The sequence below is a fragment of the Strigops habroptila genome, chromosome 2 (genome assembly GCF_004027225.2).
Source record: "Strigops habroptila isolate Jane chromosome 2, bStrHab1.2.pri, whole genome shotgun sequence".
Taxonomy (NCBI): Eukaryota; Metazoa; Chordata; class Aves; order Psittaciformes; family Psittacidae; genus Strigops; species Strigops habroptila.
Window position 1 is genome coordinate 12,979,422 of NC_044278.2, and position 26,438 is coordinate 13,005,859.

General features: G+C 41.8%; 1 protein-coding gene across 1 annotated transcript in view; it reads left to right on the forward strand.

Annotated features, from left to right (window-relative positions):
• CLCN1 (chloride voltage-gated channel 1) overlaps window positions 1-25,178 on the forward strand; it is a 61,814-nt gene extending 36,636 nt beyond the window's left edge. Inside the window, exons 9-24 of the mRNA XM_030471526.1 lie at window positions 4,030-4,155; window positions 9,606-9,690; window positions 10,700-10,801; window positions 12,589-12,673; window positions 13,077-13,226; window positions 13,845-13,914; window positions 15,452-15,562; window positions 15,693-15,906; window positions 16,606-16,739; window positions 17,242-17,468; window positions 17,590-17,695; window positions 19,124-19,206; window positions 19,952-19,990; window positions 20,614-20,718; window positions 22,604-22,690; window positions 23,181-25,178. Coding sequence (XP_030327386.1) covers window positions 4,030-4,155; window positions 9,606-9,690; window positions 10,700-10,801; window positions 12,589-12,673; window positions 13,077-13,226; window positions 13,845-13,914; window positions 15,452-15,562; window positions 15,693-15,906; window positions 16,606-16,739; window positions 17,242-17,468; window positions 17,590-17,695; window positions 19,124-19,206; window positions 19,952-19,990; window positions 20,614-20,718; window positions 22,604-22,690; window positions 23,181-23,579 — 2,123 coding nt within the window. The 3' untranslated portion in view covers window positions 23,580-25,178. The remainder of the gene's footprint in view (window positions 1-4,029; window positions 4,156-9,605; window positions 9,691-10,699; window positions 10,802-12,588; window positions 12,674-13,076; window positions 13,227-13,844; window positions 13,915-15,451; window positions 15,563-15,692; window positions 15,907-16,605; window positions 16,740-17,241; window positions 17,469-17,589; window positions 17,696-19,123; window positions 19,207-19,951; window positions 19,991-20,613; window positions 20,719-22,603; window positions 22,691-23,180) is intronic.
• Window positions 25,179-26,438: the final 1,260 nt, after the last annotated feature.

A 26,438-nucleotide genomic window follows, 5' to 3' on the forward strand; every position in this document is an offset into this window, starting at 1 on the left:
GGGCCCAGAAATTACCTAGGAAAACCTGTGAATAAAGAAATACTGTTCTGGGTTAGGGAATGGTCTAAGGCCCTTTTTGCTTGGTTGTGCAGAGGCAGCCTTGAGACACCTTTTGGTTGAGGCCATATCAAACACCCGCTGAGGTAAACAGGAATTTTTTGCCTTCTGGCCTTAGAATTCAGCCTGGCCACTCAAATTCCCACCATAACACAGGACCACCCTTTCTCAAAACTCTAATGGGAGACCTGACAGGATACTTTGGGAACACATGATAGAAGAAAGTACCAAATACAGAGGCTTTTAACACTGGCATATTAAATACCACCTAGGGTTTAGACAAAGTAAAATAAAATAAAACCTATCTGTTCATCTTTCACCATTCTCAGGCACTTCAGGGCCAAATGCTGGATAAAGAGTGGAAGAGCACTTTCTACCTTTCAACAGCTCTATGTCTTCCAAAACTGTCTCAGGGAAGATTCTGCCTTTCATACCTTCCATTTCCCTTTAGTGTCATGATTGTTTTCATCAGGACAGCACAATGCTTTACTAGGTGATCTGTTACCCACACACCTATCTGGAGTGACAGGACCTTCAGCATCTGTCCACACTTTGTTCTGGACATGCACGTGCATTGTGCACACTGGCTCACCAGGCAGGTTTTCTGAGGCTCTCTGTGGCATATGTGCATCCTGAGATTCCCTGCCAAAGTAAAAAAGATGGAACAAAATATGCACCCTCTGGAGGATTTTCCACTAGACATTTCTCCTATAGTGGCAGAAATCTGCATGTTTCAATGAAAGATGAGATGCTGCCTTCTCCACGTGTCTTGAAGATGTATTCCAGATGTATGTCTGTCTTGTGCCAGGTCTTGTCTTTTGATTATTTTCAAGCCATCCAGAAGGGAGAAATAAGATAAATATAGCTATAACTCTGAGACTGGTGACAGAGCTGCATGACATCATGTGGCCGTACCTGCTGATTTTGTTACTCACTCTCTGCTTTCTTTCCTTCTTTCTTCTGTTTGTCTGTCTCTCTTTGTCTCTTTCACCAGTAGCAGCCATATTATTACACAGATGTCCTGACTGTGGGTTGCGCTGTGGGTGTCGGTTGCTGCTTTGGGACACCACTTGGAGGCAAGTGGCTGTTCTGTTTCCTTTTTCTCAGGTACCTAAATCCTCTCCTGCCTAGTTCTCTTCTCTCTCCCTTTCCTGCACTGTGTTTTTGATCTGTCATCTACTTTTACCAAGGAAGCTTACATTTAGCATTACCAACTTCCCCAGCAACTCTGGGGAACTCATGGCTTTTTTTCCACATGTTGTCAGCCTTCTGGAGGCAAGAGGGGAAGGCTCTCTAGAACAGTGGTCTCCAAATTGGGATGTGCATACCCAAGGAAGGAAGGAAGGAAGGAAAATGAAGCTTTACTAATACTCAGTATACATATTGACAGTATACGTGGTGCCCTCAATGTGTATGTCAGATGGCCACTTGTCATGTACATTGCATGAAAAGTCCTAGGTGTAGAGTTGTTCACAACACAGAGGGTTGACCGTGGTGCCCTCACTCATTTGCAATGATTCTGCAGTAAGTGTGTGCCTACTTCAGTCGGTTTATTTATTATATTACCTAGCATTAACTAAACTGACCCTTACAAAATGGGCAAGTGGCTTAAAATGATTCCTGCAAAGAGACTGCGGGTTGAACATAATACTAATACTACGAGCACAGATAAATGACAAAAAAATGGCAGAGCTGACACTACTCTTACTACAGCCTACTACAGGCTCTTAATCTGCTGCTCTACGAGGTACAAACAATGACCAGCTAATCAGGTCTGTGTAAGTGTACACTTGTAAGTCTGTATTGTGCTTTGAGAAGTTAGCTAATGATGGTATGAAGCCATCAGAATTAGCAAGACATTTAAAAGCTGAGCATCCAGAACAAACCTCTGCAGTTTTCTCAGTGATGTCTCAAGCCATGTGATACCCAATCCAATACTTTTCAAAATGTCACTGAACTTTGTGATAAATGTTTAGAAGCTTCCTTTGAGGTTTTTTGCTTCATAGCAAAAGACAAAAATCCACATACCACTGGGACAATGCTTGTTCTTCCTGCCACAGTAAAAAAGGCTGAAACAGCACACAGCAGTACGGCAGCAAACTAAACTGCAAACAGCATTGTCAGCAAACACTGTTGGAAGATGCATAGAAAGCATTGCTGAAGGTTTGAAGAATGAAGTATCAGTACAAATTACACAGTGTGAGAGGCTTGCTATGCAGCTGGATGAAATTACAGATGTTTCTAGCATGTCTCAGCTTATGGTATTTGCTAGATTCAAAACTTTGTGAATTTGTTGCCAAACAAGTTGAGAGTTTCAGTGGGTTTTGATAATAAAATACATGAACTATTCTCTGTGAGCCACTAAAGAAGGATCTACTAGAGAATCTGTTCTCAACAGTAAATTACTTCTTTAATAATTTTTTTTTTTATGAAAAAGCTGTGCAAGTGTAATGACTGGTGGAGCAGCTGGTTTGACTGGCATAAGAAAATGATTGTGTAGTAAGGCTACATAGAGAGCGCCACACCTGAAATTCATTCACTGCATTGTTCATAGGCAAGCTACTGCATTAAAGAAATCAGAGCCAGATATGCACAAGTGCTACAGGATGTCATTGATGTGGTTAATTTCCTAAAAACAAGACCTTGAAACAGTACAATCTTTACAATACTTGGAAATGAGACAGGGAATGACTCTGAAAATCCTTTGTAACGTACAGACATTTGCTGGTTATCTCATGGGCTTTTAAAAGAGCTGTTGAATTATTTAAAGACCAGGTACACATTTTTCTTTTACAAAAAGACAGATGTTCTGAATGTGCTGATCTTTTCTGTGATGACAAGTGCTTCTGTCAGTAGTATGCTACCGACCAGCTATTTTTAAAAAATACATGCTTCATGTATATATGCTTGGATGCCGGAGAGGGACTCTTCATCAGGGACTATAGTGATAGGACAAGAGATGATGGGTTCAAACTGAAACAGGGGAAGTTCGGGTTGGATATAAGGAAGAAGTTCTTCACTGTGAGGGTGGTGAGGCGCTGGCACAGGTTGCCCAAAGAAGTAGTAAATGCTCCATCCCTGGCAGTGTTCAAGGCCAGGTTGGACAGAGCCTTGGGTGACATGGTTTAGTGTGAGGTGTCCCTGCTCATGGAAGAGGGGTTGGAACTGGGTGATCTTAAGGTCCTTTCCAACCCTAACCATTATATGATTCTACCCCTTCAAGGTGAAAGTGATGTTCTAACAGTGGGTGAGAAAGTAGCTGCTTTTTGAAAGAAACCTTGTGAATTTGTTGCAAAACAGATTGAGAGTTTCAGTGGGTTTTGAACCCATTTGTTGAAGATGTAAAAATTTAACACCTCCTGATCAGTTTGCAAGAACAACTGACAGCAGGGAAGATGGAAATTTACTATTCAAATTTTAACAGCAATCTTTGCATAACTGGTGGATGGAATTGAAACAATAGTGTCATGATGAAGGCAGCATAGCCATTTCTTTCTTTCTTTCTTTTCAACTTTGTGAGATCTCTTTTTCAGCTATAACAGCCATCAAGACAAAGTATCAAATTAAACAGAAAATAGAAACAGACCTTTGAATCAGTGTATCACAGTGTTAAACTAAGATTTTCAAAACTAAAGAATAATATTTTTAGTGATAACAGAAATTTTTTTGTTCCATTAATAAATAAAACAATTTAAAAATAAATCATCTTTATCTCATCCTTTTTTCTATTTCTATTTTTGTATATGTTTTATATTTTACATAATATATTAGTACAATAGTACATATAATTTTTAAATATAATTTTTAAATAAATATATTAGGGAGTACGTGCTCAAAAATCTTTTACTGGTAGAGGTGGGTGATCAAAGAATTGTGGAGACCACTGCTCTAGAAGACTATTTAGAAGCCTTTCTCATGCTTCTAATATTACATGTCTGATTTTAACTTTGCTCCTTTTCCAACTCTTTTTAGGGGTCCTTTTCAGCATTGAGGTCACTTCCACTTACTTTGCTGTGCGCAATTATTGGAGAGGTTTCTTTGCAGCTACCTTTAGTGCCTTCATTTTCCGAGTCCTTGCTGTTTGGAACAAGGATGCAGGTAAGCTAAGAGCCATTCCTATTCTCTCTGTATAAAAGTTGCTCTATTAATGTATTATTTTCCATCTTCCTCAAAACCACAACCTTGTATAATGTTTGAAACTTCTGCCATGACATGTGACTTCCAGCACTACAGAAGGAAAGAGAAAGGGACGTATCTTATGTTATCAGTTGTATAACTCAACCTATTCCTGTGTGTGCTGGGGATATGACTGAAATATGACTGAATATGAGTCCCCGGTAAGCAAGAGAGCCTCCGAGGAGGGATTTTTGCTTCTACTCAGTGTAATGTCGAGCCTTCAAATACAGAGGTAGTCCACCACAGAGGATGCAATACATAGTAAAATGTATGCTGCTGCAATCTGCTGGAAATGTCAAGATCTGCTTTGGTCATCTCTCAACTAGAAGAGTAAAAACCAATAGTCTAGCAAATGGAGGTGGTGAAATGATTAGCATGCTACAGGATTGGTAGGGTCTGACTGAAAAAATAACTGTCTCAAGTAACTGGAAAGTGTGAGTGCAACATTTGTACATACAGAAATAGCACAGGACAAGCTTGTTCAGAAGAGCATTTCAGATACTGCGTCAATGGAGTTGCAGCTGATGCAGAAGGCTGCCATTTCTTTGTAAACTTCTTGCGTATAATTTCTTTATGTTTTAATATTACACTTGTATGTATTTTATTGATCTGAGCTCCATGTGGGCAGTTCTCTTACCTAAAACTGCTCTTTGGTCTCTTGACTCCACAGGGTTGGATTTTTTTTGTGCTAAATATTACTTGGTTTGAATATTCTCTTGAATATAGAAAGCGACTACACTTTTTACTTGAATGTAGTAAGTGACTACATCTTTGTGAAACACTGCCTCATATTAAGGGGTATTCAGGCATCAGGTCTGTCACAAAACTCACATCTTTCTGTTCTTTCCAGAAGAAAATATAAGAAATTTGAAGACAGATGACAGGAGATAATCTCCTGTCCTTCACTTTATCTACTCTAGTTCTCTTGCTGATTTCCCAAATCATTAGAAATTAGCTTAATCCCGAAACATCTTAATTATTGTCCCTTCTTCAAAATCCTCCAGATAGCTTTATTACTCACATTAATGGCTCCTTATGTTCTGCTTCATTGACTGTCTGGGTTAGAAACTTCCATGATCCAATAACCTATGTAAAATAGTTCATTTCCATAGTTCTGAATTTTCTTCGTCTCTGTTGCCAGTCTTTTTGTCCTTGTATTAAGGAACTAGAGACTTCTGTCTAGCTAAGTCATTCATTATTTTATGATCTTTTATCATGCCTGCTCTCCCTTATCTTGCATGCCTCTTCTTGCTCATTTTCTTCTGAAAGTTACAAGCCCAGTCTTTGCAGTCTTTTGTTTATGTGAGGGTTTTTCTTAGGCCCCCTTTCCGATGTCTTCACAATCTCTTATGTCTTGTCTACTCCCAGAAGTTATGCACTTGGTAGACAAGTGGATGTCTTTGTGCTGGTTTCCTGTATGGCTACTATTATCATCCAGTGAGAAAGCCTTTGTAGGAAGGTTACTGTGCTTGAAAGTGGGGAAACTGCTTCTCTCAATGTGCAGTATGTGCATCTACCTGTAACGTCCATGTGGAACATGAAAACTATTGCAAATTCATATATAATATGTGATCTAACTTTTCTGCTTAGGCAAGCATTTTCCATCTTGTTCCAGAATATTTTGGAAATAAAATGATCAGGGTTCCAAGCAGGTGTGGCTATTGCATGGATCTGTTGGAAGGCATTACAATACTGCAATGCAATACTCTTCACATTATGATACGATTTTTATGCAGCTTTTGCACATTTCTAGCAGCTGCAGTTAGGAAAAAGCTAGAAAGACAATTTTCTTAGAGCTGTCTACACTGATCCAACTCTCTTTCTTGATATACTACTGTTAAATTAGATTCCTTTTTAATGTATCAATAATCTTCCCACACTGTACTACTTTGCATTCATCAACACAGAAAGTCGCCTTTCTTACGCAGTCATCTCTGCTTCCAATCAGGGTAAACGGATTCAGTATCACATGCAGATTTTGCTGCCTTCCACAGAAAATTCTGAATCATAGAATCATAGAAGAATGTAGTTTGGAAGAGACCCCTGGAGCTCTCTACTCCAAAGCCCCTGCTTACAACAGGGGCAACTTTCCCCTGTGTCTCTGGACATCTGTTCCAGTGCCGAACGCCCTCGCCAAAAAGAAGCATTTGCTCATTATATGTAGACAAAATTCCTGTGTTGGAAGTTGTGCCCATTGCCTCTTTTTATTTCCCTGTGTCTTTACAACTTCCTCATGAGGTAGGGGAGACTGCTGTTAGAACCCCCTTGGGCCTTCTTGATTCCAGGGTGAGTAGACCTAGTTCCTGCAGCCTCTCCCGTGTGCCCATGCCCTGGACCATCTTGGGGCTTACTACTGGAGTCTCTCCAGTTTTGTAACATTTCATTTGTATTGGGTTTTCTAGATGTGGCTTCACCAGTGCCATAACCGCTCCCCTCAACCGGCTGGTCGCACTTCAGCTGATGTGGCTCAGTGCGTGGTTAGCTTTCATTGCCACAAGGGCACATATTATGCATTGTATCTACCATGATCCACTGGCATGATAGCAGAGCTTTTCCTGTTCACCAGGCTGTAGTGGTACACCTGCCATTCCAGGTGCAGGACTAAATATTTGTCTTTGTTGAATTTATGATGTTCCTCCTGGTCAACTCCTCCCGTTTGTGGAGACCACTCTGAGTGAACCCCTTCGGGTGAAAACCACCCCCTTCTTTCTCTCTGCAGTTCAGTATGGTCACTGATGAGTGAGTTCCATGTAGGACATTGATGAAGGTGTTAAACAGAATCAGCTTCAATATTGACCTCCGAAGAAATGCATTCAACACATAGGGACCCAGGACAGCAATTAGAAACTCCTGCCACATGTGTACTATGACATGTGTCGTTACATGTCTGACATGATAAACTCACGTTTTTTTCTCTCTTTAGGCTAGCTTCTGATCCATTATAATATTTTCCCTTTTGGTGTTTGATCAGTAGACCTCTACATGAGGTTCCACAGCCTCATGTGGGACCTTTTAATAATCTAAATAGATACAACCCCCTTAATTTGGTTTTACTGTTTTGTTTTTAAAAAATCCACATCACAAAGTTTTGATTCAGTTGAATTATCTTTCTGGGGTTTTTCCTTGGCTTTGAGGTTCAAAATAGGTATTTCCAGGGTTGTGTTTACTTTTAAAATCTATATGTATTTTACCAATTCACCAGGTGCTAATACACAGCTGTCTTTGCACTTCACCACATTGCTCCACAACCTTCTTAAACATATATGTTGCCCATCGGTCCCCCTCCAGTCCCTCGTAGCCCTGAGTTCATTGGAGAGGGTGAACTAATTTTTGAAATAGCTCATTCACCTCATGCCTAATCTGCCTCAGCTCTCAATGCCTTATAAATCTGCAGCTTATTTAATACCTCCTTTAATTGTCGTTTTTTCCCCCCAAGCTGCATCATTGCTACCAGGAAGTAGCGGGTAGGGAAGCATTCACGTCAGAATAGACAGATGCAAATAAGTTGTGTAAGATGTCACCAAAATTCTTTTTCTTTCTTTCACCCACAGAATCTTTCCTGGCTTCTAGATACTGATGGCTTTACTGGCTGGCTTCACACCATTAGCTGTACTTTCCAAATAACATCTGGCCCACTCTGGTTGGCTGCTGCATCTTAGGCCTCTTTTGCTAACCGTGGAAGACTGAAGTTCTGCAATTTGCAGGATTTCTGTTTTAGCACGTCCTGAGACTTCATCTTGTTTCCCATAGCGTTTTACACCTTGCCTTCCTCCTGCTCCTTCTGATCACATCTACACACAGCTTAGTGCTATTTTAAAGTTCAAAGCCTTTTGAAGTGGACTTTCCCATTAAAGAGACTGCCTCATTTCTGTTTACTTCTTTTAACTTTCACCTTGTAAGAGTTGAACAGAGTTTGTAAACGATGGAGAGAAAAGGGTTTAGCCATTCAGCTTCAGGATAGCTCAGTCACTCAGGAAAGAAGATGAAGATAGGTGGAATGAACCTTTCTGTAGAAATCTGTCTTGTGGGAGTAGAGAGGGAACCTAGAAAGACTCAGACTAAATGCTGTGACTGACTGTTCCCCTTTGCTCTGGTTATCTTCACCACCCTGTGACAAAACTCTTTGAAAGTGAGCTCTGCTCTACTTCATAATGCACTGCCATTTAGTGGCTTGGACTGTTTCCTAAAATTAAATTGAGATGATCCCTTTCTTGGGCTGATTTAACAAAAAGAAGACATCCTGCTTTTCACCATCTCCTTCTGTGACTGCTCTTCTACCCATCCCTTGTACCACCTCTGCGTTTGTTGGACCCTCCATTCAGCTCACTTCCCTGGCAGAGGACTAATCCAGGAAAAGAGCAGACAGGTTTTCTGGTGGGTTTTAATGAGGTGAAAGAACTCAGTGAAGGCTTTGACATGTGTCCGAGTTGGCCCAACAGAGGGGAGAACAATACAGCTAGAAGGAAAGAAACGGTGTGAAGAGGCAGGAAGATCTTCCCATTTTGGGTAGTAGCATTCAGTTAGACAGCTAGCTATCTTAGGTGATGTAACCCACAGAGATCTGATTAAATCATTGCTCTAAACCTAGTCCTGTCTAGCCAATTAACAAGTAATTAATGCCTCCTGTAATTGTCATAGAATGCTAGATTTTCACTGCTTCTTTTCTTTCCTCATTGTGCAGATATTTCCTTCATCCAGGGCAAGGTGGGATTTATATCCATCCTCATTTAGCTGCATTTCCACTCTGCACTAGATTGCTAATTTGTACTTTACCTCTTGGCAGATAGATATTTACTGTTTCTACACAACTAGGTACCTCCAGGATGGGTTTCAACATCTGAGTCATTTTAGCAGTGTAACACTACCAGGAGAAGTGAGCTGGAGAAGATGGGTTTTAGCTGATATTTTCCATCTCTGATTTCTAAGACTTTCATTCTTTTAGTACCAGTCAGATATTTTGCAGATATAACTTCAGAGAGTATCTGAGGTTTTTTTTTCTAGAAAGCAGTCACAACTGAGTGACAGCTTCTGCAGATACACAAGCACTGCCTGCCTTGGCAAAGAGAGCTTTCAGAGTCAGTGAATATAGTGGGACGAGTTTCTAGTTTCTGGGATTGTATCTAAAAAATAGATATACATTGTCAGAAAATAAACCCATTTTATCTAGAGTGCTAGGCTTGCAAGTGCTCAAAAACAGGCACTACTAAAATCAGAGCAGTCTGCCAATCTGTAAATTGTATATAATTGTGGTCATGAAACCACACAGGAGCATGTATAAACTATCTCCTTTGTCCTTCCCCTTAGCTTTTATGCCATTTAACTTCTTACTTCATTATTCCCTTTCCTTCTTTACCTCTTTATTTCTCTCACAGATACCATCACAGCCCTGTTCAGAACAAACTTTCGCGCTGATTTCCCCTTTGATCTGCAAGAGCTGCCAGCATTTGCTGTAATAGGGTAAGTTCCCAGGAACCTGGCTCCTTGCCCTGTAAAGGTTATCATGGGAGCTCTGTTGGAAATTCTTTTGCAAAACAGTTACAGAAATCTCTTTCAGTCAGTTTGATTGTCACAAATAAGGCCTCTGCTTATTGGGATTCCTCCTTCAGAAATGGTACCTATGTGGCACAACGGGTAAGGAAGGAGATGTGGGTATTGCCAAGTTGTTTGTTATTTCCTTTCCATGCATATTTTTCAGAAATTAAGTTCTGGAAAAAAGTAAGTCTAACTTGGTCTAGGTTCTCTGTATAGATTTCCTGAATGGCCTTTTAATTGTTTTGATAGCATCCCCAAATGAACTGACCAGACAAGTATGGTCTTTTCACTTGACAAAAACAGGACAAAAGATTTAACCAGGAAAATGTTATCTATTTATCCTCAGTATTCTGTGGTCTTGCAGGTCTCATTAGCATACAGAGCACTGCAGCTATACCTTTTTTGACTTTATTAGGATCAGGAACACAGGCCTAAGTAATCAGGATCCTAGAGATGACATACTTTGCTGTAGGCACAAGAATTGCTACTACTTTTAGTATTTGATGTAGGTGTATAATTTTGATGAATCAGAGTTAAACTCCCTTCATTTTTATTATTTCCTGTTCCAACCTGATGTCTGACTTCCAAAAACACTGGTCTTTGCCCAGTTGCTCTTTGTCAGTCCCCACTGAGATCTCTCAGTCCTTTTTTTTATAGATTATTTGTATAGATTATGTTATAGATTTTTACAGATAAGATTTCCTCTCCCAGTAAAAAGAAAATTTATGTGGTAAAATCGCAGTGTGTGTGACAGAGGTCCAAAATAGTCTCTCCCTTTTCATCAGGGAGTCAATGTCTTCAAATGAGTTGATGTAGGAGATGACTTCTGCAAGACTTCATAAACAGCGGAAGATGAAAAACACTTAAACTTGTTCTCTTGGTCTGTGTATTATCTGTGGTTTGGTATGATTTTATTTCATTTTCTCCACTTTAGGGTATGTTCTGGATTCCTTGGAGCATTTTTCGTTTATCTCAATCGCCAAGTGGTCCTATGTATCCGGCGTCATACAGCCCTGAGCCAGTTTCTCACCAAACAGTGAGTGCCTTTGAAGATACTCTCTTTAGGGACCAGATTTTTATACTCTACTGGTATTGGACAGTAACAAATGCTTCCTGAAAGCTAGTACAACAATTTCAAATGTAAGATAGTAACAATATGAGAAACTGAAATTATATGAGAGTTGGATATCTACAAACATGAGGAGAATTTGTTCTGCACTGGATTTTCTTTTGATCAGCCCCAATAGTTTCAGATAGCTTCTTGATTTAGAAGGGAGACTCTGTAATATTCATTAAGAGGACAAGGGAAACTATTCATTGGACAGAAAATGTTTTAAATTAGAAAATCAATGCTCATGCTCTTTAAGATTATGCTGCTCCTGATTTGGATTTTTTTTTAGAATCTGTAAAAAAGAAATTCAACATTTCTATTTTCAGAAAATTAAATACAACTGAAATCTAAGTCTTTAAAATCTAATTTTTTTTTTAATCAAAATGTAGGCAAAAAGGTAAAGAATGTGCTGCAGCATTGCCGTTACTGCATATTTACAAACCAACAGCTGAAACTGATAATAACCAAATGGTGTGAATTGCAGCATGGAAGAGAAATAGAAAACAACATAAAAATCTTAGCAATAAAGGTTTTACAGAGCAATGGAAGATACTTTTTTTCCCTCTCTAATTAAGTTATAACTTCCAAACTTATAACCTGGATAAGAAAAGGTGGCGAACTGTAAATGTCTGCAGTTTCTTTACAGAAGAAATCTGATGCTATGAGAATTTTTTAAGACCTACATTTCTTAGCAAGTTGCAGATCTGAGCAGAAGAAAACCGCTAGTTAAGAAGTTCAGTCTAACTCAATGTGTTATGTGGAAGAAAACTTGTCTTTCTTCATTATATAGTATTACTCACAAGCACTAGCAAAGCTATCAAAGTTAATAGAGGAGTGGAGCAAAGCCTGAAAATGTGGAATTAAAACTTTTGACTAACTTCTCAGAATTTTGTAGATATTAGACAGAAAGAAATTAAAGGTTATATCTTGTCTTCCTGAATACTACAGCTTCTCAGACAGAACTTCCTGTAGGGAACACAGTAATTTGTCAGGGGAGACCTGACAGGATTAGTCCAGCACATAGAGGCAGCTTAAACTCACATTGTCCTAGTGCCTATGAAATTTCACAGTGTTCCCAGAAACCCATCCTGGGATTGGACACAGCAGTAGGAAGACACAGGTGGCTTCAGCCTGCTGTCGAGCTATGCCCCACTGGCCCAGCACAGCTAGACCCACTGGCCACCAAGGGCACCTTCCCCAAAACTGTGACAGTCAGCAATTCAATGGAAAAAGAAGCAGTTTTTCTCATAAGAATTAATGCAATGGGGAATGTATGCAGAAACCTATTAAAAAAATCTACATTTAAATACATCAGGACAGGATACATTGCATGGGGATGAAGAAGCAAGACTTGAATAATCAGGACAAATGGAGGAGGTGCTGACTTTTGACAGAAGGTCCATACATCACTGTAAATACACATCCCCTTTCCACACCCCGTGTATTCATGTTTGTGCATTTTGTACATCCCTCTCTTGCTCCATCCCTCCCATTACACTAAACATGGGGAAAATGGCTTTGCTGGCGGGTGAACTCTCTATGAATGATGATCAGTGGAGCAGGGCATTAAATTGCCAGTAACAGAACTCCAAAGCAATTGATACATATGTGACAGAGAGCTTTCACAGAAACAGAATTCATAGTCCTCAAGTGATAGTGCTTCAAGAAAAGAATATGAGGTTGTATTTTAACAAACATTTCTTTCTTTTCAGCCGCCTCGCATACCCTGGGGTTATAACCTTCCTTATAGCAACTATGACCTTTCCTCCTGGATTTGGACAATTCATGGCAGGAGAGGTGAGAGTGGGTTGTGTATTTGAAATTCTGTGCAATTCTGTGGAACAGTCTCCCCTTATCCTATGTCCCAATAACTTTATGTCATGGAAAGAGGAAGAAAGATATAGGAGTTTGGGTTGAGGAGGGACTATATTCTGAGACTCGTGATCTCTGCTGTCTCCTTCATATAAAACTAGAAAAAGGTCCACTCTCCTAAGAAAGTAATAAGATGTTACCCCATGTATAGAAGTAGTTATGCTTTTCACCAGTTCAGGTAAAGTACTGCTCTCTTCCAGATTAAAAAATGTGAATTAAGTCTTAGAATCATGACTTACCAAAGTAAAAATCTCCACTTTCTTGGAACAGAGGTAGAATATTTACTCCATCCAATCTCATGGCTCACGCCTGGTTTTTTGCTGTTTAGTTGATGCCACGGGAAGCCATCAGCTCTCTCTTTGATAACTATACCTGGGCAACGTACACAGGGGACCCTCAGATCCTGGGGAAGTCTGCTGCCTGGATCCATCCTAAAGTCAGCGTCTTCATCATCATCTTCCTCTTCTTCTTTATAAAGGTAGGAAACTCAGCTGACCATAATCCTTCTCCACTCAGAGTGAATGCTCTTGATCATTTGTGAAATAGTTTTGAACTGCCAATAAGGAGTTGCTGGGTATTGAATGAAGCACTACAACTGCAATGGCTTCTTATGTCTTTTGATGTGATGTTTGCCCACCTTGAATTAGATTGCCAAAATTATTAGGGAATTTGCCCTTCTGGGAGCAGAGATTTGGGAGAGAGACCTCCAGAGTTCCTTTCACACTGAAATCATTCTGAGCCTGTGAGATTTTGACAACCTTGCTCTATGAAAAGCTAAGCTGTTTGGAGCAGTGGGAAATTGGAGTTTTTGAGGTCCAAGGCCAAAGAATTCTGTTGTTCATCCATCCCCTTGGTGATTCAGCTTCTCTGCCACCACAGCAGTCAACCAGAGGTCCTCTGCATCAGTGTTGGTGCGTTGTCAGAGTTCCTCCAGTTCCCCTTCACACCCCACAGCCCCTTTACCCTTCACTTTCTGGCTGAACCACTGGATCCCTCAGAACATCTCCTCATGGATTCACAGGCTGGGCAGTAGAGTGGGGCTGCAGAAAATGCTATTGCTGCTCAGTAACAACTGCACCCTCTGCCTCTGTTCCAGTTCTTGATGGCTGTCATTGCTACCACGATGCCAATCCCCTGTGGAGGCTTCATGCCTGTTTTTGTCCTAGGTGAGTTTCAATTTTGTGTTGCTACATATAGGTCTGACAGGTGGAGAGAATGAGACATTGCAAGTGTACCCAGGTGGGTTTCTTCTACTGGATGAGGACTGATCACTTGATTTCTATGACAAGCTCAGTTAACAGTGCATATACCAACCTCTGAGTTTCTGCTTTTGTAATTTTCCCACCACCCAAATCCAAATGTTAAGGAGAAATCCCTGTCTTTTGCATAAGGAAGCCACATTGTGGGGAGGCATGCTGAGCCAGCACCTTCTAATTTCTCTGCCTCTTCACCTACAGAGAAACTTTCAACCTACTATTAGTAGTAGTTGCACCTTTCACCCCTGAAGACCAACCAGAAGAGAGAACTTCAAAACTAGTACCTGCAATGTAATCCACCACTTAATCATTTCTTCTGACTGAAATATGGTAACATGGAGTCTATTGGCTTTTAACTTGTTTTAATTCCAAGATCAAAAAATAAAAAGAATATTATGCTAAAGTTAAGAAAGAGAGGCTATGTTAGACTAAAGTATGCAAGCTCATGAAGTTCAGCACTACGTACCCACACTTCTTAAATGAAATGCTGTGTGCCAAGGACCTCTGGGATCTGGCAGGCAGGAACTGAACATGGGTTGGTAGCATATCGTTGCAGTGATGAAGGCTAACACAAACAAGGCTGTATTAAGAAGAGCCTAGCCAACAAGGCAAAGAAATTGGTTATTCTCCTGCATTCAGCATTTTGGACATGATTCCAGAATATTGTGCCATTTTGTGTCCATCAATACATGAGATTTTGACAAAGTGCAGTGAGTCTAGTGGAGGCCACTGAGATTGTTGGTGCTGGAGCACAAAACAAATGAGATCCTGAAGGAGTTTGGCTTGTTCAGCCTGCAGAAGAGAAGGGAGGAGGGGATCTAACGGTAGCCTTCGCCACCTAATGCAGCAGGGGATAGAGAGGATAGAAATACTCCTCATATAAACACACAGTAAAAAATAGCTAAAGGCACAAGTTGCAACAGGGAAAATTCTGATGGGACATAAGAAAAAAAGAAATGTTTCCTTGGTTAAGGTGCTCAGAGAGGCTGGAGAACCTCCATCCTTGCAGACTGTTAAAGCATGTCTGGACAAGGCCCTGGGTGACTTGATCTTTGAAATTAGCCCTGTTGTAAGCAGGGGTCAGAACAAGACCTCCATAAGTATTTGGACATTCACTGAATGCGTATGTGAAGGGCCTCAGCTGTGATCTGGACTGACATTGTATATATTCTAAAAGAATTTCCTCCTCACTGGGAGGAAATCACAAATACTGCTTTGCCTGGTGTGCCTAAGTGAAAGAATGAGGGGTCAACTGTATTTACATATCTTAGTACCTTTCTCTCCTCTTGAAGTCTAACTTCTGTATGTGGTGACTCTTTAGTTCCCAGTGTCATTTTAATGTAAGTTTTGACTTTGTTTCCATTAGAAAATACTCAGGTGATTTTGCACAGCACAGACTGGGTGTTCTTTAGATGTTAATTCCATAACTGTGAGTGGTATTTTCCAGGTGCTGCATTTGGGCGTCTTATTGGGGAAATCATGGCATCACTTTTTCCCAATGGAATCCTCTTTGATGGAATTGTTTATCAAATCTTACCTGGAGGGTATGCAGTCATTGGTGAGTCTCCATGTCCTTTTTTTCCCTTCACCTGGTCCCATCCCCATGACTTTCCTGGTTGACAAGATATGCTGTTTCTGTATGACAGTCGTCGTCTCTCTCTATTCCTTTTCCACCCTACCTGGGAAAGGCGCAGCAGCAATGACAGGAGCAGTGAGCCACACTGTCTCCACTGCTGTGATCTGCTTCGAGCTGACAGGTCAGATCTCTCACATCCTCCCCATGATGGTGGCTGTCATTCTTGCCAACATGGTGGCCCAGAGTCTGCAGCCCAGCCTCTATGATAGCATCATCCAGGTGAAGAAGTTGCCCTACCTGCCAGACCTGGGCTGGAATCACATAAGGTATAGTAGTAAAACAGAGGTGGAGGTGGGCAGTGGCAAAGAAATAGAGAAGAGAATGAGATCATGGGAGAATAAAAGGTCATGAAAAGGGGATAGTACTACAAAGAAAATAAAAAGGCAGAACATGCCTGCAGCTAGAAAAAAAAAACCCTAAGTGGTGGAGTAGAATTAGAGTTCATACACAGAAATGGAGCACAGGTTTGAACAATCTGCAATGGTATGAATTTGTGTTAAAATTACCACATTGCACCAGGTTAAAAAGTTAAAAATCAAGTGTCTCATTTCCATTTTGTTCTGGATTCAGGGGGTTTGGAATTTTTTCTCTAGCAAAAAATAATGTTATTTGGATATTTTGCTTCAAACAAAATTCAGTTATTCATACACGTGTCTTCCTCTCTTTAATAATATATATAGGTATGTATATAAAACATCTATACATATATATGTGTGTGTATTTTTATTGTGAGGGGTAATAGAGTGGAATATAACTGTAATGAAAATCCAGTTAATCTGTGTTGATTGTGTTGGAAAGTCCTCTTTGGTTATTCTCACAGAAGATGATTCTTCTCTATATTCTGTTCTCAACTGTATTGAGAACATGTTTTAAAGAATTGTTCATTTATATATTTCTTGAAGGAATTTATCTGCTAGACATTTTTAATATGCTAATTATTCCCTTTATTGTCCATCAATTCACAGCAAATACAATATCTTTGTTGAGGATATTATGGTCCAAGATGTGAAATTTGTCTCTTCCAACTGTAAATACCGAGACTTGCAAACTGTTCTCCAAAGCACCACTGTTAAGACTTTGCCTTTGGTGGACTCACCAGGTAAGCAAGGTGGAGGAACTGATCCTTCCTGAAGACTGTCTCAGGTTAAAGAGCCATAGAAACTAGCTTTCAACTTACATGTGAAGGAGACAGTGTGACCCACTACCTAAAAAATCATCCTAAAAATCTTCTGCTGTGGATGATGTATGACAGAAGGCTGTTTCAGCTGGTCAGACAGGTAAGCTGGAGTGTGGGCAGTGAAGCAGATATAGCAGGTAAGGGAGGTGTGTGGGAAGTTTGTGGACTGAACTGTGGCAACAGGGAGGGATCTTGCCTGTGATGTGGTGCTGAGGAGTGGCACAACTCAGGAATGGTGAGCTTCCCACAGCCCCACAGAGTATTAGCAGCAACTAGCAAGGCTGGTCAATGACTCTTGTATAGCTCTAGATAGTACGAGTCCAAGCACTTTGAAGAATTTGGAGGGAGGAAAGGGCAGTGTGTGCAGGGGACATTGAAAAAAACTTCAAGTGGCTTAATGGCTTCTTTGCTCTGTGTTATGCAGAGACCATGATCCTTCTGGGGTCTGTAGAGAGATCTGAACTGCAGGCTCTCCTCCAGAGACATATAAGCCCAGAACGGCGACGGCTTCTCCACAGAGAAATGCAGCAGAAGCTGTCTGAGGCACCCTACGATGGGCACAGCAAGGGACCGTGGGCAACCCTGCCAAAGCTGAAGCATGAATCTTTTGCTTATGTTGATGAGGATGAAGATACAGATGAGAAGGGAGAGGTGAGGGAGAGAAGTGAAGAGACTACAACACACAGACTGCTTACGAAGCAGTAAGGCATTTGGAGAGGCTGAGAAAGAAATGGCACAGGGTGGACTTTATTTTCTTTCCTTTCCGTAACAGCTGCCTCAGCCCCCAAGTCCCACTCCCAGTTACACAGAGGAGCCCAATGGCCCGACAGGTCCTCTTAAACAAATGCCTGAAACTTCAGAGCCGCAGCAACTCCGAGGTAACTTCTGGCATGCCTCAGCCACATCCTAGGCAGCTTGTAGCAGCTTTCATGCTAACTGTGTGTACATGCCTGTGCAAAGTGCTGATTTCTCACAGGCTGAGAGAAGGAGCTTTCTCTGCTGTTCCTGTATTAAAGGTTCTTTGTTACTGCACTTCAGCATCACCTTAACATATCTGGAAATACGTTTTTGTTTGTGATCTCTCAGACAGCATGGCAAAAGTAAACCCACTCAGGCTGCTCTCTGTCAGTACTGCCCACTCCATCCTTTGCAATATTATATCCTTGGGCATCTTCTGGAGCCTGCATGGAAAGGTCCCAACTCTTGCCTCCTCCACCCTCGTGGCTCATTTCTGATTCATATATCAGAAATGATGTATATTTGATGCAGCATGGTGGGGTTTTCTTCCTTTACATGTCTTGAAATATGCAGAGTGAGTAAGCACAGAGGTGTAGCCCAATCTTGAGAATGAATACAGAGGACAGCGCTTTGGATCTTTGAAGCACGTAATATAGCATGTAGCACATCCTGGTTCCTTAAAATCATTTGTGTATGACTAAACCTCTAAGGCATAGCAAAATCCACTTTATGCTTCCAAGGCAGTAGAGTGGTGGGACAACCAGACACCTTCCTTACCAAAGCAGAAAAAAGAATCACATCAAAACAAGGACAGTGTGTGAGACATTTTACGTGAAGCTGGTTCTGTGTGATCGAGGAGTGACAAGGGGAAGCAGAGCAGGAGTGACTTCTGCCATCATTTTTAGTTTGGTTCACAGCTGTCATTGTTTCTGACCAACCTTCCTCCACAGCCTTGTTCACTTCACAACAGCACCAAACCCTATCTCCTCTTCACTAATTCCTGACTGTCCTGACTGGGAGAATAATTCTGCAGTGTTTTTCATTCCCACCATTGCACTGCTGGCACAACCCACGGGTTCCTTTGTACCTGTCACATTCAGGCTGTTGATATGTTTTGTCTTTGAAGTAATTTCCATGTTGTCACCTCTCCTTTCCATACTCATCCTCCAAAACACATTCTCTTTGTGGACTGCAGAAACCTCTCATCACAGCAGTTTATCCCTTGTATCCTTGCTGTGTCAGTAGTCTTGCTTCTGTTTGGTTTGGTTGGTTGTTTTTTTTTATTTCAGGGACACTAATGTATAAATATTATCTGCAAGGGCTGTTTTGTAATGATTTGTTTCTTCTTGAGGAAAAGAGATCACATTGGAATATTTATTCTGGCATGTCCCAGGCACCAGATTATAAATTGGATGCTAGATTGTGACTGGCTCAGCTCTGTCATATACCATGTGCTATGTCCCTTGTATTATTTCCAAACCTGCCTTGGGCAAGGAGTTGGGCATGGGGCTTTGTATTTTTGTCTCTTATTTGTTCTCCTCTCTTATTTGTTTGTTTTCCTTCTTCAGGCAATTTCAGGAGTTTGAGGCAACTGATCCAGCAGCTCTTGTGCCATTACAGCCATTCACGTGCAACAGAGAGTGCTGTCCAGGTTAGGGATACAGAGAGCCTAGTACTACTCTGAAGAGGGAAGAGAATGCAATAGTAGTAGAACCTGCTACTTAGAGCCATTCAGCACTTGACCAAAGTGTGGACACACTTATGGTCCTGAACTCTGACAACATCAGTGGGGAACTCTCTCCAAGGAGAAAGGGTGTGATTAATGTAAAGCAGTATGTCTCTTCCTAAAGAGCCATCTGTGCTCAGGCTACCATCACGACTGAGTGTTGGCATTTTTTTTCTCAGTGAATAACTTAGGCTATTTTGGCTAACCTGGAGTAAAGTGCAGTTCTATCCCATTTGGCAAACAGTTTTGGTGAGATAAAAAAAAAAAAAATGCTTTTGCCTTGTGCCATGATAGATGCCCTTGGGTAGCCTGATATACCTGCACAGGGTTGATGGATGTCATACAAAGCCTATGGGAGACCCATCTACTCTAGGGCCATGGTTGGACCTCATGTGGGATATCTGGGAGCATCTAAAGCAGTACTAGATGTTTAAGCACCTGAATTGGTCCACTAGCATTCCATAGTCAATGTTCATTGGCAAGAGAAGCACAGCAAGTAGAGAGTACACCTTAAAATGTACGTGTATAAAGAAAATGAAAATGCTCAGTAATATCCCATTTGGAACAAAAAGGGGACCACATGGTGCGAGGAGACTGTGCACATTTTTCCTTTCTGTACTCTGTGAAACTCTGGGGTTTTGTCTGTCCTGAACAGTGTTTTCTCCTACAGGAGCCAGTGGAAGTTGTTGAAACAATGAGGCCAGAAGAGGTAAGACTGAGTGCAGAAAGGGAGTGAGGTTAATTAAGTGCTTCTTTTGCCCATTTCCTATCACTTGCAATACTTCCTGAACTCCAGCAACCTTAGTGATTGCCACAGCCATAGCTAAAGCCATTTTCTTCTTAGAATTGCACAATGGACAGCTCTCACCCAGTAAGTGATTGTTCTGCTAGATGTGGCTAATCTGATCTAGCTTTGAATTCAGCCCTACTGTGAGCAAGCGACCTCTACAGTTTTCCCCTCACCTAAATCTTTCATTGGATCTGTGTTGTTCCTTCCTGTCTTACACGAAGGAACAATCGATCATCTTGCAATGATAAGGGGAACATGCACTCAGAAGAGAAAGCTAAGATGTTCACTTCCTCTTTAAGCAGGAAGGAGCAAAACCTCACCTTCTCAGAAAACCTCTGATGAATTGGGATTGCTCTGTTTCCACAGGGACTTGACATCTGGCAAGGAAGGGATGGGAAACCTGAGGGGTGTGATATAATGGGCGAAAGGAATGATCTACATAGGAAAGAAGAAGCATTAACAGGAGAATGGGACTAGTTTGGGTACACAAGACAGCAACACCACTGATTACTGTAGGAGATTCCTCTTCTTTCCTGTATCAGATAGATGCTTGGGAACAGGAGGAACTGAACAAGAATGTGTGCTTTGACAGCTGCCGCATAGACCCTTCCCCTTTCCAACTGGTGGAGAGAACTTCCCTGCACAAGGTGGGTACGGATGTCTCCCTGAGGCATACACTGTTTCTCTCCACCCTATCTATCATTGTGATTCTAGTCTATGACTTATTTCTTCTTCTTATCTTCACCTTCAACTACTATCACCTGCTGCTTCCACATCCAGCTACAGAAGTCAGTTTGTTCCTATAACCTTCTGTGCATACCTCCAATCTCCTGCAGAATGAAAGGCTACATGATAAGAAGTCTAAGTGCATTTACTAAAATAGATTTGGACACCACATAAGATTTTTCAGCCACTACATTAACAGAAGCATTGTATGCCTTGCTGCTGGGGGCATTACACTGAGATTTACACCCTGCTTTGTCAGTGTGCAGCCCGGGAGGGACTACTCCTGGATTTCTCAGGTGTTTCTGTCAGGGTGTAGAGTCTGCCTCAGTGCTTGAGAAGAGTTGCTTGAAACCACCCTATGTCATAGGCTGTTCATTTAGGTGTAGAACAAGGAATCTCAATCATCCAACTTCTAGAGTTAGCACAGGATGACTGGGGATAAAAGCAGTCATTGTAAGAGAGGACTGAGCTTTCACTCAGTGGAAAGGGAAAGCACTCTACTGAAGCCAGAGTGCACAGTGCATGTCTTTATCAATATTCATTTAACATGAATAGTCAGCAAATGCACAGAATTAATTAATCATTCTTATCAACGGGGTAAGATCTCAGCCTTGAGCAAAATAAGGACAGGTTAGCATATACTTGAGATGAATTTGGTGTTTTCTAAAGGGCTGTCTGAAGTAATCTGAAAGCTATTAGTACTTATCTTTGAGAATACAGGGCTTAGAAGAAGTTATAACTAAAGACTGCAAATGGGGACAGTTTCATACCTCTCATAAAAAAGAGCAAATGAGAAACTCTGAAATAACAGACAAGTCAACTTAATTTGGATGCACAAAAAAATGCAGGAATAATCACACTATGTGAGGTATGTATAGTTAGAGCTACATGTAAGGCTACTGATAATGGCAAAAATATCACACCTGATCAAGATCAAATTGTATTTAACCAGGCTGATTTTTTTTTTACATTAGGGTAAAATGTCTTGTTCCTGGCAAATGAGATTTTCCCTAGTTTACATTTGAACATGACATTCAATATCTCATGTCATGTAAAAAAAAAGGCAAACACCAGCTGTGAAAGAATGACTTCATGTAAGGCCATAGGTAAAGTCCAGGTAGAGCTCAGCTTAAAGAACCTGGAGGTTGGAAATACACCACAGAGCACTGAGAATGCTGAAAGTTTTAGAAGGTGTGGTCCATGAAGAACTGTAAAATAACGTGATCTATTTAGGCTAAAGAAATTATGACTGATAGCAGCATGATATCTGTCCTTTTAAGGAGGCTTCAAAAAAGGGAATAACTTGTTCTCAGTGTTTCCACTGCGCTGGATAAGCAGCAACGAACTTAAGTTTTGACAGGAAATATTCTGGAAGAGGCAAAAAAGACATTTTCTGGTGTTAAGGAAGGCACTGGACTAAATAACCTGAGTAGGTTCTGGCTTTGCATATTACTGTATGATAGTTTAATTTCCAGCAGCAAAATTAAAAAGGATCTGCATAAGTCCCCAGATAAACAGGATGTTGCATGTGAATCTCTGTTTGCCAGATGCAGGATAGGAGTAACCTTGAGAATGTGCTCTCCGTCACCAGCACACTCCCAACTATGGCTGCACGGCAGAAGGACCAGAGGGTGGTATTTGCTAGCTGCAAAAGGGGAAGGGAAAAGGTAGTTTCTCACTGAGATAACTGCAGACTCGTGTGCCTCTGTGATTCCCATTTCTACATCTCAAGTCCCAGTTGTAGCACCAAGTATTATGCCACCAGTCCAAAGTCCCTGAAATGGTCTTTTGTGGTTTTGCTCATAGACACATACGTTATTCTCATTATTGGGCCTCAGCCATGCCTATGTCACCAGTATGGGGAAGCTGAGGGGAGTGCTGGCATTGGAAGAGGTAAGTACAGATCTTTCCATCTCTTTCTAATCAACTGCAAATGTCCCGTGGATCAATGCAGTAACCTACAGGTGCTGGAGGATCCAGCTGGGAATATATGTAACTGCAATTGCTACATTTTCAGTCCGGTGTTGAAAGCTTCTGAGTCAATGCTTTGGAAGCCATGTAGATGAGTAGATGACTGTATTTCAGAGGAGGGAGCAGGTATTGTTTACAGGGATGTTAGATGGTGCATCCTTTTCATGAACATAGGGCTCTTAACTGATGGCTGTTACTGCCTCTGAAAATGGTATGGAATTTGTTATTTACCATGGAATGAAAAATTACACCACCAGTGTAAAAGATGGATCTCCACAGGCCCCACAGGTAGAGCTGTGAGTCTCTCTGTTTGTGATTCCTTTACCCTGCAGAGCAGATGAACTTCTGCTGGCTAGGGCTGAGTCAGCCTCCCTTTCATCCATGTTTGCTGAGTTTTTTTCTCTTCTCATAGCTCCAGAAGGCAATAGAGGGCTCCACACGCTCTGGGGTTCGCCTGCGCCCACCACTTGCCAGCTTCCGTGATACCAACCGGACTTCCATCAGCAGTGAGAAGGCCGCTCAGGCCACTCAGGTGTGGAGCCAGCAGGACGACTGCACGGTGGCAGCACAGCAAGCAGCGGACTTGCGCACAGAGAGCCCATTGCTTCCCTGCACACACTCCCCCCAGCACTCACACTTGCATGAAGAGGGGGAAGTCCTGTTCTCCACTTCTGCCACTGATACCGACTTGGAAGAGATGGAGCTGACAGGGCCAGTTGCTGAAAACATCTCAGACATCCTCAAGGACATAAGCCTACGCTCCACTGACCTGGATGAGGATGAAGATGAGGATGAGGATGTCCCCTTATAGCTGGTGTGAGGGGAGTAGTCATTCACACTCTTCAGTTGAGCCAGTTTTCTTGTGTTTGCTCCTCAAAGAGAAGCTTTTGGATGTTCTTTGCAATTGCCACAGAGGATTGATTCAGCTGGGAAAAGGGGCATCAGACTGACCCTTTCTATTGCTGCTTTCTTCCTGTGGAAAGACTGTTGGACTATATGGGTGGGTGCAGGAGTCAGATGTGGACTGCAAGGTGGTTAAGAGTGGGCTCATAATACTTAGGCTTCTGCCATGTTTATATAACATGGTAGAAGGGATTGTAACACAACATGAATACTGCTGGGCACAGTCAAGATGCTCTGGTTCAATCTGCCATGTGGAAAGTGGAGAAGGAGCAGCTTTTCTCATTCTCAATTGGTGTCATCTTGGAATTGGTGTCATCTGTGTCACAGCTGGCTGCACATACCAATGTAAACACAGCCAAACCTCCAGCCTAGGAGCATATTGCTGCTTCTGACTGCAATCCTGTCCATGCTGCCACAGTTCCTTTTCTCTAGCTCTTATCTTGCATCCCCCCCAACATTCCCATGTAGAACATTTTTCCTCTTTCTCAATTTTTACTCTGGGATTTTCTTGGGTGGGTGTGCAGTTAGGAGCTTCTCCTCTGGCCTTTAGCTGAGCCATGCCCTAAAAATAGATAGGAGGAAAATATTTAGTCTATGTCTCATGTCTTGAATTCAGCCAGGGCTCTAAGAAAAGCAGTAGAAGTGAGGAAAGCCTCTTTGTTTTCCCATCATGTCTGGAATTTTTAAATAGAGTGGGAAAATCTTAAGTGGGTGTATCCTCAGTGTTGGAGGAAGAGGAGTAAAACAGCATGTGTGCACCTATATTTCAAATACCTGTGATTGTCTCTCTGAATCGCCATTTTTACAAAGTTACAGTCTTAAAATATAAGAACTAAAAAAAAAGAATTATGGAATGTTAGCAGGCTGACAGGAACTACAGAAGAGGGAAGCCACATGTTCTACACCTTGAAACAGGTTTATCTCTGAAAATTCCTGCTCTCTTTCCTGGTAATTCTACCCTGCCTCCTTTCCACATATTTCTGCATATCTGGAATTCCAGCTCTCACTTTTTCCAGCTTGTCTTCATTGTGACTAACAGTAAAGACCTCAACCCTTGTCTGCAGCATCCCCCTCTATTCCAGTTCTGAATCTGGAGCAGATCTTGATCTCTATCTTGCAAAAAGATGTCTTGTCAGTTTGTGTCATGCATGCGAAACCTCAGCATCCAAAGATAAGATGCTGCTTTGTTTAACTCACTGTCCTTGTGAGGTTTTCTCAGTAAATAGGCAAAATCAAATCCTTTGTATTCTGTGGCTTTCCTCTAACATTCTACATTTCTTTCTATCACATTTCTGGTGTGTCCTGGCACTTAGGTGAAGTCTCAAGCAGCCTATTGGATGTATTTCCACTTACCAGCAACAGAAAGGAAATGTAGGCTCTGAGAATATGTTCTTGGAGGGTATTCTCCCTGATGTTGGGCCACATCCCTTTCCTGGTATTAGCAAAGCATCACCTAACTCAGAGTGACCGGTTTCACCTTAATGGGCGATTTTTCATAAGCTGTCTCAGGAGCAAGTAAAAAATACCCTTACTTCTAACCCAGTCTCTCTAGGAAAATTCCTTCTTCACTTTAATTCCAAGGATTGATCTTGCACCAGTTCCTTTCTGATGATGGTCATGGGTGGGACAGTCTGGGACAAGCCTGTAGCAGAGGGAAATCTCCCCAGCTAGTTCCTTAATGAGAGATTCGTTTTTGCTGTCCGGAATTCAGAGCCCACCAGCTCCGTATTGTGTTTCACACATGATCCCCTTCTATCAGCTAACTGGGAGCAGCCTTTCCCTGGCTAAATGATCTCCTCCGACAGCCACCCTGTCCTTGTGAGAAGACAGTGGTGATGTGAGAGCAAGTCTCTTGCACACACCAGCTGCTTGCCTCCGCCAGAGGGTTGTGAACATTTCTAGCTGCCAGGCATTAGCACACAGCATCCCTCCTACCTTTGTGTCACCTTTCCCTGCCTACAGAGAAGGGGCAAAACAACTGCTATTTTTTCTCAGGGAATGGTGGTAGTCCTTTAAGTGCAGGAGAAAGGACGTTCCTTTTAAAAACACATAAATGTGTGGTGAGTGGCAACTCTCTGAGACCAAATCTGGTCTGAGGATCCACATACCCTCAAGAAGGAAAAATATCTGCAGGGCAGCCCTGCCTTATTGTGCTACCAAGTACAAGACTTACATTTTGCAGCTTAGCAAAATGCTTGCCCTGAGACAGATGAGACAAGGAGAAATTTTGAGGCAGGAGTCAATACACCTCCCCCTCCTCTCTCCTGAATACAGATACATGTTCTACTCCAGTCCCACACTTCTCCTACGGTGTGTTACAGAAGAACTGGGATCTGACTGGCTGAGAAAGCAGATGGAGTCTAAATCAAAGCCAGAGAGTGTGTGAGTCATGATAGACAGATTGTGAGCTGGGAGAGATGAAGCTGGAACAAAAATTATGCACATGGAAAGGCTTGGGGAACTCAGAGTAAGACATAAGCTAACCTGGAAAGTTTCTTGAGACCTTCACCTGAGACTACAAGAGCAAACACACGTATGTCCACCTATGCACACACACATCTCCGTTCCTATTGCCTTTAGCTGAACCGGAGTTACCATGAGGAGCTGGACTGCTCTCTGTGGCAAAGCTGAAAGGTGAGTGTTACTGCTGCTCTTTGGAGGCACTACTCAAGATTCATTCCAGGTATGCCCCCACCCCTGGAACAGAAGCAGCATTCATCTGTACCATTTTCTCACCTGGAACAAAGTATGTATAAATGAATGTGTA